The sequence below is a fragment of the Thunnus albacares genome, chromosome 3, assembly GCF_914725855.1.
Source record: "Thunnus albacares chromosome 3, fThuAlb1.1, whole genome shotgun sequence".
In the NCBI taxonomy this organism is placed as follows: Eukaryota; Metazoa; Chordata; class Actinopteri; order Scombriformes; family Scombridae; genus Thunnus; species Thunnus albacares.
In genome coordinates, this window is record NC_058108.1 from 30,367,220 (window position 1) to 30,388,520 (window position 21,301).

The window sequence follows — 21,301 nt, forward strand, 5'->3', positions numbered from 1 at the left end:
GCTTTCTTTCTTTTCTAATTTTACTATGTTACTGACATGTTTACTACAGTTCTACACATTCTTCTTTTCTGCACTAACCACACTTTAATAATTTTGTAATCAATATATTATTTTTATTTAATTCAACATGACACATAAACTGTTAAAAATGTTTTTAACATCTCCTAACAGAAGTAGGTCTACAAAGGACTCCTGCAGATGTGTACCATGTTACACTGACCTGTAACACCAACTGTACACTGACTGACAACCAAACTGCCTATAGATGGTACAAGAACAGACTCTTAATGTCTGAGAAGAAACAGCAGCTTTCAGTTCTCAGCTCCTCTCCTGATATCTTCTCATGTGCTGTCAAAGACCACGAGGATCTGCACTCTGCTGAAGTCTGTGAGTATAAACCAATTTACAGTCTGTTATTACTGTTATATTATAGGATGGCACATTTGTCTTTAGTTTGCATGCTTATTGGGCAACATGAAATATATTTCAGAGGTGTCGACTCAACCTGATTTTCATTTTCTTTGTAGTGTTATTAATCCATTATCTGACTTATGATTTAGTCAGTGATGGAGGTGATCTGCTGGTAACCAGTGTGTCTTATTAAAGACAACATGAACTGCTGATTAGTGTTTGAGTTGATATGACTCGCTTGTGAAGCTGTAAATCACAGTCTGTATAACGACAACACATAATAATTACACAATAATTACACATTAGAAATTTAAAAATACTTAACCAATTATATTTTAGATATTGTGCCATAAAGAAAAATTAAATGCAAGCTTCAGTATAAATCCAAACAATGTTTTACATTTTTTGTAAAGGAGCCATATAAAGTGTTGAAAAAGAGGCGCTTTAGCTGCTTTCATATTATGTGATATTTCCTGATTTGCAGAAAACATGATTTATAAAAAACACCTGAACTTCTACCACAGATTTTTTTTATTTAAGTATTAGGCAAGACTACTTTAGCAGTTATTTAGAGTGACCCTATTTTAAATCTTCAATTTATATCTCAGGTGTTGATGATGAGAACTGCTGGAGTGTAAATTACATCAGAAGGAGAATCTGCACCCTGGAAGGCTCTTCAGTGGACATTTCAAGTAAATATTTGTATCCTGACAACCAGCAGCCTGAGTCTAAAGTTTGGTATAAAATAAAGAGAAGTGGTGAGGAGGAAGCTGTGAAGCCGACTGAGGATGCAGTTCGCGTGCAGTATCTTGACAACATGAACAACCAGCACATCCTGAGAATCAAAAACCTGAAGAAGACTGACTCAGCAGAATACATATTCAGACTCCTAAAAGATAGATGGAGATGGAGGGGTGATCCACCTGGAGTGACTCTGATTGTCTCAGGTAATTCCTGTCTGTATACTTTTCAATAGAAACTGTGCTGCTCCCTCACCATGTACTAACAGCAGTCAGCAGACTTTATTCTTTAATGCCTGTACAAGAAGACTAAAGGCTGGTTCATGCTTAATATGATAACACTAACAAAAGAGTAGACAGTCAAAGCGATGTAATTGTAACTAAATTAAGTGCACACAATAACCTGTATGCAGGGTCGTGCACCACCTGAAAGTCATAACAATAAAGTGTAAAGATGCATCTGTGTTTTGTCAAAATCAGACCAGTGATTTCTTAGATATCACACAATAAATCATTCACAGTGAAGCCATGGTCTAATTATTCACCGTTTTAAGAACTTTAACAGATAAATCTTCAGATAAATTTCCCAACTTTAACTAAATTAGGAGCCTGTATTCTGTCTACTGTCTCAATGGTCTAATTAAAACATCATGCATATTTAAATGTGTCAAATCATTGTAGAAGTTGTATCTCCACTAAAAAAGTGTAGGAGAGAGAAAGAGTTCAACATGCTGCAACTTCAAAAAATGCATGTAAACAGGCAAATGAAGAAAATTTTCACCACTGTGACACACAGTATAAAGAAATGTGCTTCAAATACAGGAAACACAAGCAAATAAAAGGGAAGTTACAAAAATAAAGAAGTGTCTGGGGTCCATGAAAAACTGATGTCAGGACTTGCTGTCTGGTGTTCAAAAATGAGCTAACAATGTTTGTTTTAGTTTCAAATTTGATTTTGTGTGTAACCTACAAGCCTATTTACTACTCTGTACAGTTTGCATTGTTTATTTATTTACAGTGTATTTCTTTATGTCTCATATGTGTCAAAAAGTTGAAGATCTTCATTTGTTTGTGTTTTAATAAGTTGCAGTGCATTGAGCTCTCTCAGCCACCATAGTTAGAGAGGAGATCAGAATGGAAGGATGAGCCTACAAAGGCTGTGACTCTGACACAGGAGTCTGTGCTTCATGTCTCATCTTCTACAAAGCATTTTTTTAAACCATGATGGTGATTTTAACTAGTACAGTAGTTTTAGTTGCCTAAACCTGTCTGTACCTTAAACATAGGAGTGGCAGATTAGAAAACACTTACTGTATATGAGTTGTTTTTTTTATCATCATGTCATCTGGGTTGTTTTGAAGGACAGTGACAAACCTAGTTTGTAATTTAGGTATGAGGACTTTTGAGATGATACGTCTCTTTTACATTTACTGACTAATCTAATAATCTTTCAGGCTTGGAAGTTAAGTTGTATCCTGCTGTGGTGACAGAGGGCCAGAGAGTCACACTGACCTGCAGTACCAGCTGTCCTCTGACTGACGACACAAACTACATTTGGTACTTGAACAGTCGACCTCTGACGGTGCCAGAGAGCCAAAACAAACACCTGGTTCTAGACCCAGTCAGCATTCAGCATGCAGGAAACTACTCATGTGCTGTCAAAACCCACCAAAACATCAACTCTGGTGAAAAGACTCTCACTGTCCAAAGTACCACAGGAACATCAACAGCAGCAGTTGGAGTTGTTGCTGCTCTCCTGGTTATAATACCACTCACCGTCTTCTTCTGGATTAGGTGAGAAACACTGAGCTTTGTTTCAGAGTCATGACATTTACACACTAACCTGACATCATCTATTCATTTTTATATTCACTCATTTCACTAAACAGGAGAAAGAGGTCCTCCGGCCGTTCTCCTAGACTTGAAACATCAGACAATATGGAGCAGGTAAAATAAAATAATTTAAACAATTCTGCTACATTACATAACATTATTGCCCACAACCCTTGTTAAATGCTTTTCTTGCAGGTTATTTCTTTACTAAACATTGTTTATCATTATTTTCACTGTTTATCATTATTTGTTGATAATTCTCTTGGAGAAACCCTAAATGGGGAAAAGTATTTTTATTATTATTTATTTACTTAATCATACAAACTAGAATGTAAAGTTACCAAATATCTGCTGTTACACTCATTTAATATCTCTTCCAAAACCATTATCAGTTGTGCTCTACTTGGAATTGTTCCATATTGCTTTGGAGGATCAGCCAAAACTTTAAATACAACATATTGTAATATTATGTATTTTGTTTCTTTATCAGCTAAACCCTGGTCCTGTGTATGAAGATATGTCACCTCAAAAAACAGAGCAGGACGACCTTTACTACAGCAGAATCAACTTCTCTAAGAACCAGACAGATCCGCTCTACACCACCGTCCAGCCACATCAGCCCCAAGAACAGGAGCATGTCCCTTATGCTGTTGTCCACTTTAGATCCAATACAACCCCTGAGTAAGCATCTCTTCATTACAACTGATTATATTTGAGGGAAATAAGAATTATTTGGCTTATTACAGGTTGGACTATATGATATCTCAGACCCTACTGGTACTGTTTTGATAAAACTTGTGGGTTAAGTTCTTTCTCTGTGGTGTTTAAAGTCTACATTGATGATCACTGAACACACCAATGATCAGATTTTCATGAAACTTGCTTAAAAGGTTACTAGAATATAGTTAAAGATTGTGAGATGTAAAAATTGCTTTTCTTATATATTTTTAAACAGCCTACTTTGAAACATAATTAACCCACATAACACTTACACAGTACATTCTTTTCTTTTTTTTCAGGTAAATGGCCAGGTGGTGGATCCCTAAAATTATACAGCAAACAAAAACTTAAAGAGAGTGAATGCAACCTTCCTTTGTGATGTACAAAGGGATGTTTCTGGTGTTACATGAGCACCCCAGGAGCACACTGGCAGTGATGGACATCCATAGAAACAAGGACCTTTTACAAACCATCCTGTTAAACCATTTTAACTCAATACAGTAATTTCACTATTGCTATGAAATGTTGAGCAGACTTTCATAGTGTCAACATACAAGAGTTGGACTACCTAATGCTCTTCAATACACAGAAAAAAAAACCCTTCAACCATTTCTGTAAAACATAATAAGGACACAGTTTTGTAAATTTATGGAAATATTTCAGTCAGTGCAGTCCAGTAGAACACAATCATACCTGGTAAATATCTTGAAAATTACCGAAAAACACATCTCTGACGCTGACAACAAAAAAGATTCTCAAAAATTTTTGCCTCTCCTACCTTTTAAATTTATTCACAAAATGGAAAAATTTGAAGAGCAAGATTCACTGGTAGCCATCATTAGAGAGCCATTGTATTAAATGACTAACTGTAAGTTGCACTGAGAAGCTACAGCCTTCTTTGTGGTGCTAAAGCAAATTAGCTACTTTTTCCTGTAAAATTACTTTAAATTAGCTTTCTTGTGCTATTAGTTTGTGTTAAAACTTATATGGGTAACTATTGCTGTATTTAATATGCTCATTTCTGGCTCATGAAAAAAAACCTCATCCAACATTATTTGTCTGCGTTGATACCTTTATTGCCAATGAGTCATGCTAATAAGCAAACTTAACTAACATTAGCTTTAGTGGTCATATTTTGTATGTCAGTTTTTGTTTTGTGTTCTCTTGTTTGTTTGTTTCGTTAAGAGCAGCTAAAGGTATATATTTTTCGGACATAACATTACAGCAGTTGCCATGGTGATAGCAGAAATTTTGAAATTGTCACATTATTGATTAAAAGGTAATGTTAATGTCTCGCAACATTTTGATCAAAGTACTATTGTATAATTACTAAAACACGTGATTATAAAAAAGGATATTGGACTAACCATGAAATGGTTAATAATTCATAATTACAGGTTTCCATTAAAGATGAAAATTAAATCGGTATTTCTTTGTTTAACACAATGTGACATTACAATTAAAAAATGGTTTTACTTTCTCTTACAAAGCATCAAAGAATAATTAAAGCTTTTTAGCAGTTGTTGTCTTTAATGCTTTTCTTAAAGGGTCTTTCAACTAAGTTGAATGCAAAAGTTGAATGCAATTGTATGTTTTGAGTTTTGATGGTGGGATGACCCTTTTCTTTACTATGGATTGTACCTTTAAATAAAGTTGACTTACTTTAACTGATGCTCTGAATTGTTCAATGGTCACACAGCAGTTAATTAATAAAACAGGGATCTAATCTTACCCGTGCTGAGTTAAATAACATGTCGGCTGAAAATCAAGTGCACAACAAAGAAACAAAACAGTCATGGACACAACTGAAGTCCATATTAATATATTTTATTACCATACCAGTATACACTTCAGTAATTAATCTATATACAAAAAAAACATATGTAAATAATTTGTTACTTCTAGTTTAGGTTGTACAAACACCAGTGCAGTATTGTTTCTTTGTCTTTCAAGTAAGTTTATAATTCAAGTGTATAATTCCAGTTGTACATGTACATGTTAAATATTTGTTCAAGATACCTTTATGAAAGGTTGTAACAAGTGTACAGTGTGTAAGCAAGTTAGCAATGGGAGTGAGGTTATGTTTAAAGTCAGTCTAAATAACCTATAAAAAGGCATGACAGTGTGATGTGAATTAAAGAAAACAGTACAAATTTGGGCCCCAGACACATAAGGCAGATCTGGTTCATCATCACCATCGTCCAAGCTGTGTTACAGTATATTGCAGATTTTGTTGTGCTACTGTAGGGTCCTTCTGATATGGCCTTAAGTAATATGTCTGTACATTGTCTTTGCAGCTACTTGGGTAAAAAAAAAAAAGAAAGAGGAACAACAAAATGAAGAATGACGAAGGGCGTTATGGTTTTATCACAACCAATGAGAACTGGATTCAAAAACTTCTCACGCAACACTATAGAGAGGGGGAGGGTGACAGTAAACTGACACTATCACAGTCACAGTGTATACTGATCTTAGTATGATTTAGTTGGAACCACTTCCTCCTACAGTTCCCCTGTACTCACATACCAAAGAAGGGGAACTCCACACTCTAATTCAGTGGTTTATATACAAACACATTAAACTTGATAAGGTCAGTGATAAGGTCATAAGATGCTACATAACTTGTCTTCCAATAGGCGACATCCTGTCAGTTGTTTTCCTGTTAGATTTCAGTCTCTGCCATGTTTTATACATTTGCTATCGTGTACTGACATTTGAGTGTAAATATGAAAGTCACTGTGATCACATCGGCTCAAGGGGTTTGTCTTAGAGAAAGAGCACACCGCCACAGACATCATAGTTTCGATTCGAACACATGTCTCACTAATCTTTGTGCGTCATCCAATCACTCTTGTCTTTGACTCCACTCAAAAGACTCTCCTTTGCTCTCCTTTTCTCCATTTTGCTTTCACATTCCTTTCTGCTCTTATAGCCCCATCTTCATAGCCTTTCCTCATGATTTTCTTGTGCTCTCAGTTGTCCATTAGCACTTTTGCCAGGGATTGGAGGACTTCTCTCTTCTCATAAAGGTACATTTGGGTTTCCCACAGCATGTCCACCAGGACTGCGTCACTCACTTCATCCAACATCACCTCTTGAGACAGCTGGGGGCTCAATCTGTACAAAAGACAATAAATAAATAGTTTTAAAGTACATTAGAGATAATAGACCAACAATGAATACTATAAATGCCCATTTGACAAACACAAACAGAAACAAACTTGATTAACATGCATCTCAGCCTGTAACGATGTGGGTCACTCAAGCTGAGCTTCACCCGAGCTTCAAGCCAGATGGTGTTGGGTGGTAAAGTTATACTGTCTATGATGTTATAGAGCTGCAGTGATGTCTAGTTTAGGCCAGGAACATAGCAGATCATCATTTACTCTTTGCCAGCTGGAGTTAAAACAGAGAGCAGAGACAGCAGTAAATAAAAAACTGAAGTGCTGCAGATTCATGGTCAGCTGACCTGTGGTAGATGGTGTCGATCATTTCACACCAGGCTCTTGCTCTGTCAACTGCACAGCCATCAGAATCTGTACACTGTCAAGTCAGAGAGAGAGGAAATATTAGAATAAGAGACACTTTTTGAAATGTTATTGATACTGGTTGTCATGTCCAAAATATCAGGAATATTAAAAGGCTTCACAAAAAGTGGAAAACACAACTCTGACAGGATGAATTCATATGAAAAAACATATAGTTTCAGCTGTGGATGATGAGCATCCAGCACTCATTGATTTACACAAGGAACAAGGTAAATTTAAAAGCAGGTGCTCAAACTATACTCACACAGTCCACCAGCATCTTGCCCAGCTCTTTGGCTCCTACAAAGCTCTTGGCCAGCTCCAGAGGGTTAGAAGGCCGGAAAACATCCACAGAGCTCACAACCACCTGAGGAGGTTTACCTGGAGACACACAGGAGCACAGATACTGTACAGCTGGAGGAGCAGGAGGAGTTTCTAAATTTAGTTACTCACTGTGAGTTGTGTTAATGTTTATTGTTTAGTTCAGTGGTCAAAGCAAGGTACAAACATAGTAGGAGTTAGTGATGTAAATCACTCTGATTAGGCGTCAGATTTCTAATATCTCTTTGTAAGGACATGTTTCTTCCTTTCCCCCCCAACAGCAATTGAAAACATCCTTTAATCTATGCAATAATAATAATAATCAATAGTTTTCTTATTGTCAAAAAATCTCATGTGCAGAGCCGAACCAACAATGAACTGATCCTACTTACAAGTATTGTTTGTTTATCCAAAGCCTGATATATCTTATTCCTCTGAGCTCCCCTGTTGTCATTAAAAACACATCATATTGACCTTTCATCTTGACGTGTCATCATCTCTTGACTTTGCACTGAAATTTACAAAGTCAAGAGGTTGTGACATCTAGCACAACAAGCTGGTGAAGCACTGTGAACAGAGTCACCTTAGCACAATGCATTAGCATGCATCACGCTCAGTAGGACCTGCATTACAAGGAACGTCTCTCCTGAGACTGAAAATGTTACTACTGTTATTAATCTTTGGAGCCGTTTCTAAACAAACTACTGTAACTATTGCCTTCGGGGGGAAGGAACATGTCACTCACAGCGGTGTGCCTCATTGACATGTTTTTAATATTTTTTGGACAACAACAGAGGTCTATGGCACAGAGGAATATGATATATTAGGCTTTGGATACACAGACAATACTTGTAAGTAGGATAGGTTCGTTGTTGTTTGACTCTGCACATTAGATTTGTTTACAATAATAAAAATATAGAAAACCACCAGCCTTATACTTTAATAGACTCATGTTGAATAGTGAAGATAGGGTAAAACATAAACTAATCTAAGTGACCATTGGTTTTGCATGTAGAAAAGTTAGTGTGAATTACATTATTTGCCATTGCAGGCACAACTGTGTGGCTTACCAGTTCCAAGGGAGACCACTATACCCAGCTTCTTGACCTCCGTCCCATGGCCCTGAGAGAGATGAGTTAAAAAGAGAGATGATAGATTATTTGATTTTTTTTAAAAGGAGGACTAGATAAGTAAGGTGTTAGGTTACCTACCTCTGCTTTTAAGGCTTTGTTGTACTGATGGATTTCTGACATGGCGTCTAGTGTCGGGTTGTTGGCCAATAGCCCTCCGTCCAGAAAGCGGCCCATCGGTCGGAAGTAGGTGGGGGCAGCACCACTGGAGCGGGCAGCTCGCCACACAAGTTGTTCTGATGTAAAGATTTTAAAAAGTCATGAAACAATCGATCTAATCGACTAGTTTTTCATTCTGGGTGCAAGCTTAAGTACAAAGTGAAATGTGCCAAAATGTCACTGTGTATCAATAACCGAGTTTTAAACAGTGAAGAAGTAAACACATTCATCCATGTTGAAAAGGGTGTGGGACTGAAACATGTTTTTTGCTGCTTTGCTATTTAAAGTATTCAAAAGCATGTATTCTGGATAATATTTATACGTGAACAGATGGGAGTTTGTGAGGTAATTTTGTGACTGACCAAGTTAAGTTCTTTGTGAACCTGTTCCTTTGTTTTTCACTCACAAACACACCTTCAGCTGTCACCTTCCTACGCTTTCTGGCTGGCTCCACTGTGTATCCTACTATCAACACATCCTCATCCTCCCATCCTGTAACAACAACATGGTTGCCACTCAAACAACACAACACAAATGGACTTCTCAGGCTTCGTTTTCTAAATAAATATATAATCCTGAATGAACTGAGTATAATTTACCACCATGTGTAGAGTTAGAAAATACTTTACTATGTCACCATCTGGTGGCAACATGACGGAAACTGTGGCAGACAGCAACACACACCACCAACCACCATTCATAAAACATTTGAGCACTAGTGCAGTAGGTCTAGTACCTTGTGGGACAGTGAGAGGCTGGAACGTGGCCGTGGTGGCATACGGGGGCTCTCTGTGGACGGAGGGAGGGTCATAATTCCTGAAGATGTGCAGTTCTCCTGGATGTCTGTCAGCCAGAACACTGGTCACCATCACCCTGTACAAGAACAAATGTATGAGTGAGAAGATAATAGAGTAGATGTGTGTTTAACATAAAAGGGTTAATTTTAGTCAGATATCTCAGCTTTTGTTGATAATAAAAATGTTTGACAAGACATTCTGATCTAAACCTGAAAAACCAGCATTTTGACACCAAAATTTGCTCATTTACAGATTCTGGATCCTCTACTACTAGTTTTTAACCATGCTAGCAGCATTGTTCAAGGGATGGTGAGGTCTGTCACTCATTCTTTCTTTCTCTCCACTTTGGTCCAAAATGAAATATCTCAATAACTACTGAACAGATTGGCATGACATTTTGAACAGATCTCCATTGTCCCCAGAGGACGCATCCTACTGACTCTGGTGATCGCCTGACTTTTCCTCCAGCGCCACTATGAGGTTGACATTTTTAGCTTTTAGTGAAATGTCTAGTGTCCCTACTGCCTTTTTACACTTTTCTGCCTATTGCCTAGTGGACACATTTAACTCTAAAATTCCTTCAGACTTGTTTTAAGACATAAAAATGTGTCTGATGTGGTTAGAAATTCTTAAAATGACATCTACTCTTTCTACCTCACTGAAAAATCCAGACTCTATGAATATGCAAATATTTTTTATTTCAAGACGTCTCCTACTTCACTGAAAAGTCCATTCTCACTGTACGTGCACTGAAGGTTTCAAATCTCCTCATCACACTTGTGTAAGTTTCATACTGGACCAAAATTAGCAAACTAGTTGTGATGTCACAAATTATGCTCATACGTACACAACTTTTCAATTAACACAGAAACTTTCCAGCTTCAGCAGTTGAATGTGAAAACAGACTTCTGGTGTCAAACTCTGCACATACATCATTCTGTTAAGTGAAGCTCAAACATTCAAGTGAAGTAACAACGACAAAAACATATTTCTTCTAGGATGAAAGGACTTCAATAAGTTTGACATGAACAGTTACCTGGGGTATTGGACGTCTGTCATCTTGGTGTTCTCTCCGAATTCTTTCTTCAGGAAATCCTCCAGTGGTGCTGATTCATAGGGTCGTGACCCTTTGAACACCTGCTCTTTCATCCTGAAGTACAGGCAGCGAAGGTACTCCATGGACTTTCCTACACATTGAAGAGACGCCATTCTTGTTTTGATGCTAGGGTATGAAAACTCTTGGAAGCAGAAAGAAAAACACACTCACCGTGGATTATAGCGAGGGCCAGAATCCCACCAGTGCTCGTGCCAGCCACCCAGTCGAAGAGCTCTCTGGTGGGCCGACCGGCCTCTCTCTCCAGAGCGATCAGCATCTGGATCAGCACCAGGCCTTTTATACCTCCACCATCCAGACACAGCAGCCTTTCCATCCTGCAGACGAGAGGAGATATCACTTTTTTTACACCAGAACTTTTTGTCTCATCTAAGACAGAAACACATACAAATAACATGTTTTCATGTTAAGTAATAATAATATATTTTTAAAAAAAACAACTTTGTTATTATTATTCATTATCCTTTTGCTACCACATAGCCAGATGCGCAGAATTCATGGAAAAAATATGTGACAAACTTTACTTTAAAGCAACATTATACAACTATTTACCTTAAAATAACAGCTTCATAATCATTTTGATGGTACACTGACTTGTAATAGAGAGAAAGGCGCCTCTTTCATTCCCACTCCGCTCCCTGAACACCTGTTCTTGCACTATGTAACTTGGGTTGAGCGGGTACGATCCCCCACAAGAAATAGTAGTTACCTGGATGTAACTCCAGTTCTATGAGTACTGGCAGGTGGGTGTTCAGCTAATAAGCGACAGCTGGTGTGCCTGATGAGCCCTTTGGTGAATTATAATCACGTGTTATCTCACCAATATGTAACTATATCGTTATCAATAGAATTAAGTTACATACTAGCGGCCACCAGACACCAGGTGTGTGAAGATGATGTGGATCGCAACATAAGTCAGTCAGTATAACGCTAGCTGTTAGTAGCTACATTTTAGCACACAGGTGCTGTGGGTTCAGACAATCATAGAAATAAGATCAGCCAGAGGCACAGCGAGGGATGTCACAACAGTAACCCCGTGTCTAGACCGCAAGTGTAGCAGTGAGTGCTCCGTCTGTGTGTCTACACTGGAGACGTTCTGTGTAGACACACAGACGGAGCACTCACTGCTGCTGCTGCTCTGCTAAACGTGCTGCTCATGCTACACTTGCAGTCTAGATACAGCAAGTGTCGAAGTCTGTTCCCCTTCAAATAGTGTTCCCTCATGTTACAGTAGTGCGGTATCCTCACTGCTCAGATATCAACAGAATTAAATGCACCAGCGTCTTTTAACTACCACTTGTGGCAGCAGAGGCTGCTGTTGCTGCTGCTCAGCAGAAGTTACATAGTCTTGCTTTAACCATGAAAAACAGACGGGGAACTGTGGAATTACAAACATACTCACTTCCTTTTCCCCGTTTTGAGCCCGTCCACTTCGGATGTGCCTCTGCTCATTGCAGTGACTGCAGCCCCCACGAACATGATGTCCTCAAACCCTGTGAGCCAATCATAACAGCTATTGGTGTGGGACCAACACATGGCAACAGTATTGATCAAATTCATGTACAAAGGATGGAAAAGGAAAGGGGTCACTGGGTTTTCTACAAGCCACGGGGGAGTTATACCAAGAATGTCAAGTAGATATGCGTGCATGTTGCTTTCATGTAAGGATACTTGCTTTATCTTATTTAATTTACAAGAGCTTCTCACTCTCATACTGTCAAATTCAGATCTTGTTGGGTCACTTGTTTAATCAAGTCATAATTCAAATCTAGCACTGAAAAAATAACCTCTTTCTGTTAAATACTTTCCACACATTCCTTCTTTTTGTTATTTGGTATTTTAAGGATTAAGGATTATTCGAAAGTTGCACACAACATTTTTTTCACTAATCAGCAAACTAAAAAATGTAAAAAGTTATAAAAAAATGTAAAAGAGCTCAAACAGAGACATATTCTGTAGATGAGAGAAACATTCAAACAGAGTGCAGTGAAGGGGAGGCAGAGGATGGGACGTTGGTTGTTACCTATGCCTGGAGGTGGGGCCTTGTTGGAGATGGGGGGAGGACTGGCAGGGGAGGGGGGGAGGCACCGCTGGACCCCTACACTACACAGCATGTCCAGCAGTATCTTTCTATTCGGACCTTTCGTTTTAACGAAAAAAACACACACACACATGCACGCAAATGGAGTTAGACATGCACAAACACCACAAAAAGCAGAGAAGAAGAGATAGAGGGTGATAGATAAGAGACAGAGAGAGAAAGCAAGAATGTAAGCAGGAAGTTAGCAATTATCATGCATTTACAAAAATCAATAAATGACAACAAACTCCATTTACCATCATTTCTGCTTCAGAGCATCGAGTATGTGGTTTCATACACAATTGTCTCCATGTGAAAACAACAAATATGCTCATATAATCATCTTGTTTCAATAGGCAGACAGATCCAGTAGAAACAATGCACAGACCTTTATTAGAAATCACTGAAATGTCAAATTATTTTGCCTTTTGCATGGCAATGTAAATGTTGCTATGGTAGACATTAAATGTTGCCGAGGAGGTCGAAATTTTTTTTTTTGGACTAAAAAGTCAACATATCAAGAACAGCTCAACAGTTTTCTGACTTTCCACATCCACAACTTTAGGCCTTTACTTTTTGCTTTATATCCTTATATTCTATCCTCATAATACACTGAATTTATTAGAAAACACTCAGTGCACTAAAATGTAATCCAATACAGCACTCATGTAATAAATAGTACATTTGGGATGCTGTTCTTACATGAGCAGAAATCAGAAATATGTACTGAAGGCCTGATACAAATATCTTAATCGTAGCACTGATGTAAGAGCAAATGTTTTCAGCTTTTGTAACTGAAATGTTTTGTAAGTGCTGCCCTCTGCTGTTGAACAGGTAGAACATGTGCAGATGGAGAAGGAGACTGGAGCTACATCAACTGAGAAGTTTTCCACAAAATCCCCTTACAGATCAGAGAGTGAGCTCTGAAATCACTGAGTAGCTGGAAATGATCAAATCAAAGCTTTATACATATGCTGCAAATGTACAATAGAGTGTGTGGTGTTTTTACATCATCCACGGTAAAGTTGCATGATGCACCTTTAAAAAGAAATGCTGCAAGCTTTGTAACCATGCTGCTTCTAAACAGTCACAAAACAATGAATTAGTAGCAAGAGCGGTACAACTGGTCTTTATATTTAGAGACAAGACACTAAAGATTGTTTCATTATATCATAACAACCATTTTCATGCATCGGCTTTACCATCTACATTGGAATACATGCTGTTAAATGAGACTATGGGTTAACATGTTATAATCTGATTAAACTAGAACAAACAGGCGTGTTAGGTCAGTCACATTAAGTTCTATAAATATAACACAGCTTTTCACTGTCCTAACTCAGAATTCCTACTCTGTTCCTTATTTTCCTGATTCAACTTCTGTATACCTTACAGTTTACATCTCTCTTTCCATCCTTCATGTCTCTCTTACCTTTGCTGGTGCGTGCAGCAATCAGTCCAGGCGTTTCTCCCAAGTCGTTGTGGATCTCCACATCAGCACCAAATACAATCAGAGCTTTGATCAACTCCATGTGGTCCATCTAATTAATGAGCACAGTGTCACACAAGTGGTGCATTATTATTATTTTCAAAAAAAACGTCTGCATTTCCACAGCAGAATGATAATATCCAGCTCTCTTTAATATATATCATTGATGTGTGATGTTCTTGTAGTGTAAGCATGCTGCCCATTACAGAAAAGCAGATCTGTGAAGTTTGTCCTTATGTGTGGTGCAGCCTGATTTCCCTCTTGTTTGGGATTTTTAGGATAAATCTCCTGTAATCTGAGTCGTAGCTCTTAGTGTTTTCTCCTCATACCGATACTGTGTTGCCACTACTTAGCAAAATCACTCCTTGACATTTCTCCTCCCTTTCATGAACATTTTGATTATCAGTAAGATTATTGTTTTCACCTGGAAGATAAGAACAAGGCAGACGTAATATCTCGTACACTCACCTTCATAGCGAGGTGCAGAGCTGTGTTCCCATCTTGTCCCTTCAGGTTGGCGTTGGCTCCGTGGGTGAGTAACACCATGGCTGCCTCAAAGCGGCCCTTCTTGGTCAGAATGTGGAGGGCGCTCTCACCGGTCTTACTGAGATAGTTCACCATACAGCCATGCTCCAGCAGCAAACGACACATCTGGCACAGAGAGCGGAAGACTTTATTAAATGGACAGAACAACAGGACTTCTCCTGTTACTTCTTCCTAAAGGCTAACTTGCATGTCTTGGTGTGGGACGCCTCAATGACAGGCCAGCATTTCTGATCGGAAGCAGTGACATAAACTCGTACAGGATGAAATTAGTTTTGTAAATGTTGTTCAAACTTGGGCTGCTTGCTCACAGAGGTCATCAAAGGTCATAGATCCATTATTCTCCTATCAAAGCTTCAACACTTTGGTTTCTCTAAAGTCAGACTACTAATTCTAACCACAAAAGACTTGATGTTCCTCACCTCGGCAGTTTTGGCCCAGTGGAGAGGCGTCCCACCATATACAGAATCCTCAGCCTGGAGCTGGCCTGGGTCTGCTTTGAGGATCTCCTCCGCACACCTGACTGAAACACAAAGAGACTAGTCACATGTACTATAAACTTAAAGCTATAGACTTTGTATTCTGGGAGTTTAAAACGTAAGCTGAAGCACACCATTCAATATCTCTAAAACAAACTGCACAGAATCCACTCTGTTTTTATCTTGTATGCTGACAATTTTACTGACCTATTTTAAAAAAAAACTCTATAATTTGTGTAAGCACAAAGCCTTTATTTCTTCTTATTCTATGGAAAAAGCAAAAAAAACAACCTCTACAGATTCCCTTCCGACCACATATATTCTGATAACTCGGATACCCAGTACCACTCCTATATGTTCATTTGATGTAGTGCTTCTGAGAGGTTCTCTCCAGCATTATGAAATAGGTTTGCTGCTCTTATACCAAAGTCAATACACACTGGTCCTGTATGCATAAGTTCACAAGACTAGGTCAAAACCTGGTATATGACTGGACCGGGTATGAAACGCTAGAGGGATTTTAACTTGTACGTCGCCTGGTTACCATCAGACATGAACATCGCTTTAACTTTATTTATTTGTATTGCACTTTTCATGCAGTAGTTGTAACTCAATGTGCTGTACACATAAAAGAAATAATAAAAATACTTAAATACATTGCACTAGATTTTAGGTGTAGACTATATGGTGCTGGTGTGAGAAGGGTTGAGTTAAGATTATTTTTTTTATGTTTTATATATTATTTCACTTACCCACAACCCAAAATATAGTTTTAATACAGTAACTGTCAAGTTACTCATTAATGCTAAGTGTAAATGACCCTAATACAGTGTGTTTCATGTGTGTAAAGTTTGTACTCATACATTTATTTCTTATATTGCTTTTGTTTTATTTACCATGAACACAGAAATGCTTTATTTCAAAAAACAATGATGTAACTGTAAGTGACTCAGTGACTCAGTGATGGACAGACGCATTTGAAGTCTGTGAGTATAAACCAACTTACAGTCTGTTATTGCTGTTATATTATAGGATGGCACATTTGTCTTTAGTTTGTAAGCTTATTGGGCAACATGAAATATATTTCAGAGGTGCCGATTCAACCTCATTTTCATTTTTTTTGTAGTGTTATTAATCCATTATCTGACTTATGATTTAGTCAGTGATGGAGGTGATCTGCTGGTAACCAGTGTGTCTTATTAAAGACAACATGAACTGCTAATTGGTGTTTGAGTTGATATGACTCGCTTGTGAAGCTGTAAATCACAGTCTGTATAACGACAACACATAATGATTACACAGTAATTACACATTAGAAATTTAAAAATACTTAACCGTTTCATTTTAGAGATTGTGTCATGAACATATACACATTATTACACTAACTACAAATATCCTGACTTACTATTTAGCCTACAGTAGGCTTAGTATGTATGATGATTCACTTCCTGAAAAATCCCCAATCACTATGCTGATGAGGGTCTCTGGGTGTCACAAATAGGCAAATAAACCAAAAGTTGCTCTGGAAAGTAGGGTTGGTCACTCTACTCTGTGATGCAATAATGATCTTGCAGATATTAAAAAGTTGCTTTCACAACTTGTGGACACTAGATGTCCCTGTGCGACCATGTCTGATCAAAGAGTCAATGTGGGGAAACAGGAGCATTTTCTCATCATAAAGCTATTCATAAAACTACAAATCAGACTACAGCTATAAATTGATGAAACCATTTCTTTCTACAACACTCAACTGTAAAGAACAGAAAATGTAACTGAATTTACAAATTGCCTTAGACTGTTTGTGACTCTGAATGAACAAAGGCGCCTGCGAGGAGTGTGCTCTTGTCAACTTACTGCACATGCTCACAGCGGAAAAATGCACAAACCTTCAAAACTGAAATAAGATTTATTTTATAACATATGACTTAGTTTTTGGTGGGGTTTGTGGTCCACCTCAAGATTTTATGTGTACTTTATTTGCAAAAATAACAAGAATGAAAAAAACATAATGCATTAAAGGAGTAAAAATAGATTGTGCTGGTGAGATTTTAAAAAACCCAAAAGGGCTTATAAAGGCAACTCACCAAAATGAAAAAAAAACTGCATCTGAAGTTGAAGTTCTAATGAAGAAAAGAATACATACATACTATAACATATATACATGTATTCAACATATACTGTACATTGAACACTGATATACACTATTTTTCTGTTCTTGATGGAAAAAGAAAAGCTTGATCTGTTTTTTTCTTTTTACATTTTCCAAATTGGATAAAATAATTGATTGAAGATATTTAAAGACATTGCAAAAGAATAACAATGGTGGAAACTGAATGAATAGTCATTCGGACATTTAACCTAAAAACTACTGTAAGTCTATTCAGTCTGTTCTGTCTATTTCAGGTGTTGAGGATAAGAACTGCTCAAGTGTGAATTATGTCAGGAGGAGGATCTGTGCTCTGTGAGGCTCTTCAGTGAACATTTCAAGTCATTACTCGAATCCTAAAAAGCCGAGGCCCAAGTCTAAATTATGGTATAAAATAACGGCAGGTGGTGAGGAGGAAGTTGAAAAGGTGATTGAGCTTGCAAGTCGTGTAAAGTATCATGACAGTGTGAAGAACCAACACATCCTGAGAATCAAACAGCTGAAGAAGAACGACTCTGCAAAATACACATTCAGATTGGAACATCATGAAGGACGGAAACAGCCGGATTTTCCTGGAGTGACTTTGGTTGTCACAGGTAATTCTTAAATTTAAATGCTTTGTGTTGATGCAGATTGCAGAGTGAGTTTGTCTAAAAAATAGAAACAAGAATGATTGATTGATTACAGTTTTTTGTTTATTTTTACATATTGGAAAAATAGACAAAAGCTGCAGCTGAAATATCAATTTGTCTAGTTAGGTGATTAAGGTAATTAAATACCAGAGACACAGTATTTTTCTTGCAGTCCAACTGCCTTTAATAAATCAGTAAAGCGTTTGCATACGAGCTCCCTGAGCTCTGCAGCAAGAGGAACACCTTGAACAGCTCACACAAACACTTTATACTTTCAGCCTCTGCTCAACACAACTGTTAACAGACACACTTTGTGTGTAGTCATACTCTTCTGTCTGCAGACACCTGTTTCCTGTAAGATAATCAATAACAATTGCATATATTGTGTCATGCCTGTCTTGTACAATTTCCAGTTTGCATTTTGTTCCCTTTTCTAACTATCACTTCTTAGAATCGAGGTCAACGTGTATCATTCACTTCAGATAACCTTTTCTATTTCTTCTTTCCTAACAAACTAGACATTAATTTGCCTACATTAACAAGGTTCAAAGCATCTTTAAAGACAAAATCGATCAGTTGATCACACTTCTACACTGGATTAACGATCATCTAAATATTAATACAATAATATAGTACTTTCTCCAACAGTACACTTCTAATATCATTATTTCTTCCACACTGTCTCTGTAGCTTGGTCTTAATACTTTTTGTAATTCTCCTAACAATAGTCCCAAAATGCATCATTCCTACAGGTGTCAATCTGTGGTGCACTTTTTGTTTTGCATGTGTCTTGTGAATAATGACAACTGTTCTCTCTCATTAGCATAAAGGTGGAACAAAAGTAGCAAAACTGCAGAAAGTCTTATTGTAGGGTGGATGGTTGGTCATGCAAACCAGGTGACTGGCAACAAAAATCAGTGTTTTTGTCCCAATCATCATTATATTCTTTTAATGAGATCTTTCCTCCAACAAAGTAGCCTTAATTGCCTACATTTAATCAGACCTTGAACCTCAGGGTGGCAGAACAGAAAACGCTCATACGAGTCACTTATGGAACACATGTTACAGGTTTGACAAGTGAGGAATTTGGTCATTTAGGAATAAGGACTTATTATTTAGGTTTGATGACTTATGGATGTCTTTTTTTACATTTACTGACCAATTTAACCATTTTTCAGGCCTGAGAGTGAAGTTGCATCCTGCTGTGGTGGCAGAGGGCCAAAGAGTCACACTGACCTGCATGACCAGTTGTCCTCTGACTGACAACACAACCTACATTTGGTATTTGAACAAACAACCTGTGAACCTGTCACACAACAAAAGCAAACAACTGGTACTAGACCCAGTCAGAAGTCATCATGCAGGAAACTACTCCTGTGCTGTGACATCTCACAAGAACTTCAACTCCAGTGAAAGGACTCTTACTGTTGAAAGTAAATACACATTAGCTGCAGCTGCAGGAGCTGTTGTTGCTCTCCTAGTTATAACACCTCTTTTTGTCTTCTTGTGGATTAGGAGGTAAGCAAAACCCTGCTCTGTTGCAAGAAATTACATTTAATTTCTAACCTGAAATCACTTATTCATGTATATATATTCATTTGTTTCACTATCTAGAAAAAGAAGGACTTCAGGTAACGAAGCAACAGTCAACATGGAGCAGGTAAAGAACAGAAATTTCAAAAACATTTTGCACAACGTTTAATTTTTAAAGTCGAAATTACGTTAAAATTAATTTTCACTGAGAACTCTGTATATATGTCCTTGGTATTTGTTTTGACTTATATACTTGTGTACTGTAAATACCAAAAAGAAGAAATTTAGTTCAATTGTGCCTTAATAGTTCCCCCCACATTAGTGTTCTCCAGCTGACAACGATGGTTTGGTAATTTTATTGGTGCGACATCTGTGTGAGCAGGCACTAAAATGGTTCATACATTGTTAGTCCTTGCTAGCCATTGTTAGCTGTTACTTGGTCCCATTTGTGATTTGAACACTGCTTACAGTACATTACTCACTGATTAAATTCATGGGGGGCTGCTGACATTAAAGGACCCATTGCTGTTAGTTTCAACTTATAGTTTTGACAGTCTAGTCATTTTCCATCACCATACTGTATATGGACCTGTGAAAAAGAGACAGCTAACGCTAACTAGACCTCCTCTTTTTAATAATGTGGGACAAACACAGCACTGAGTGTGCAGAATGACTTAGCAGGAGTTGAATAACATGAACAAAAATGACGTCTTGTGGGAATCAGTGCTAACATTAACAAGCTAGTTTACATAGCTCTCACTTTCTGAGTGGAAGCTAGTTAGTCCAGCTTTCTAGTTTCCAGTTTCTGAGTGAAATACAAACTTCACAGCATGATGGGTTCTCCCAAATATTGAATATTGTAAATGGACAGATGTCTTTAATCACTAAGAGGACTTAACCAACACTATGTGAACTTGTTGATAAGGGGAAAAAACGTCCTGATACAAGATGTTTTTTCCCTTTATCAGCAACATTAAAGGCTATACAGAGTATGACGTGCTCTATTCAGTTGAGCAGCAGCAAGCTGACAGCGTGTCTCCTTACAACGACAGCATTCAGATGTCAGTCAATTGCTACAAAGGGAAACACCCACCCACAGGCCTGAAGCTAAGACACTGTTTCCACAAATATGTCCAAAAATTGTTTGATCTTCTTTTGAAACATTGAGAATTATGCACAATATCTGCAGTTTCATGATTGTTTATATTTCCTTTCACAAAAAGTGGAGAGAATTCAAATTTCAGTTTGACTTTAATGACAAGTCACTAAGATTTAAAACTCACATTGTAGGTCAATTTTACTTAATTAATTAAAAACACTTCGGGCCTTCATAGACTTTCAAATAAGAAAGTAGGATTTTTTACCTGAGTGTGCAGGATTTGCAGTTCCTTCTCAAAGAACAGAATATTTTCAATTCTGCTGCATTGGAAAAACATCACCTTCGTCTGTCCTGCTTCCCCTCAGATTGGATGATCCTTCAAGTTACACAAAACAACACAGAACTACATTGTACAGTACCATTAGTTTTATGGGTCCAAATTTTGCAGCGTAGATGTGCTGTAGAGCTAAAATGTCTTCTACTGCAGTCCACATTACACAGCTACATTAGTCTTCCAACACAAATCAGCCATTTGTAAATCATTTGAT

At 37.7% G+C, this 21,301-nt stretch overlaps 2 protein-coding genes across 2 annotated transcripts; one reads left to right on the plus strand and one right to left on the minus strand.

The window, feature by feature from the left end:
- The first annotated feature begins 287 nt into the window (after nt 1–287).
- On the plus strand, nt 288–3,669 carry LOC122976370. Its single transcript, XM_044344825.1, has 5 exons — nt 288–387; nt 1,020–1,358; nt 2,606–2,945; nt 3,041–3,098; nt 3,475–3,669. Exons 1-5 carry the CDS (start codon nt 288–290, stop codon nt 3,667–3,669), a joined length of 1,032 nt encoding a protein of 343 aa, XP_044200760.1.
- Nucleotides 3,670–5,577: 1,908 nt separating this feature from the next.
- Nucleotides 5,578–21,080, minus strand: LOC122976378 (85/88 kDa calcium-independent phospholipase A2-like; the record flags this gene model as incomplete). The annotated part of the gene is made up of 16 exons (XM_044344838.1): nt 5,578–6,821; nt 7,174–7,247; nt 7,497–7,612; nt 8,623–8,674; nt 8,764–8,918; nt 9,256–9,333; nt 9,578–9,714; nt 10,675–10,825; nt 10,906–11,069; nt 12,155–12,245; nt 12,776–12,892; nt 14,265–14,373; nt 14,790–14,972; nt 15,287–15,383; nt 17,428–17,463; nt 21,019–21,080. Coding segments are annotated over 16 exons (1,767 nt in total), but the record flags the coding sequence as incomplete, so codon positions are not given.
- Nucleotides 21,081–21,301: the final 221 nt, after the last annotated feature.

Excerpts from the sequence above, each read along its gene's own strand:
- LOC122976370 (XM_044344825.1), top strand. The coding sequence starts at position 288 with ATGTCTGAGAAGAAACAGCAGCTTTCAGTTCTCAGCTCCTCTCCTGAT. Across the intron at positions 388-1,019 it reads TCTGCACTCTGCTGAAGTCT|GTGTTGATGATGAGAACTGC; the intron begins GTGAGTATAAAC and ends TTTATATCTCAG. Across the intron at positions 2,946-3,040 it reads ACCGTCTTCTTCTGGATTAG|GAGAAAGAGGTCCTCCGGCC; the intron begins GTGAGAAACACT and ends TTCACTAAACAG.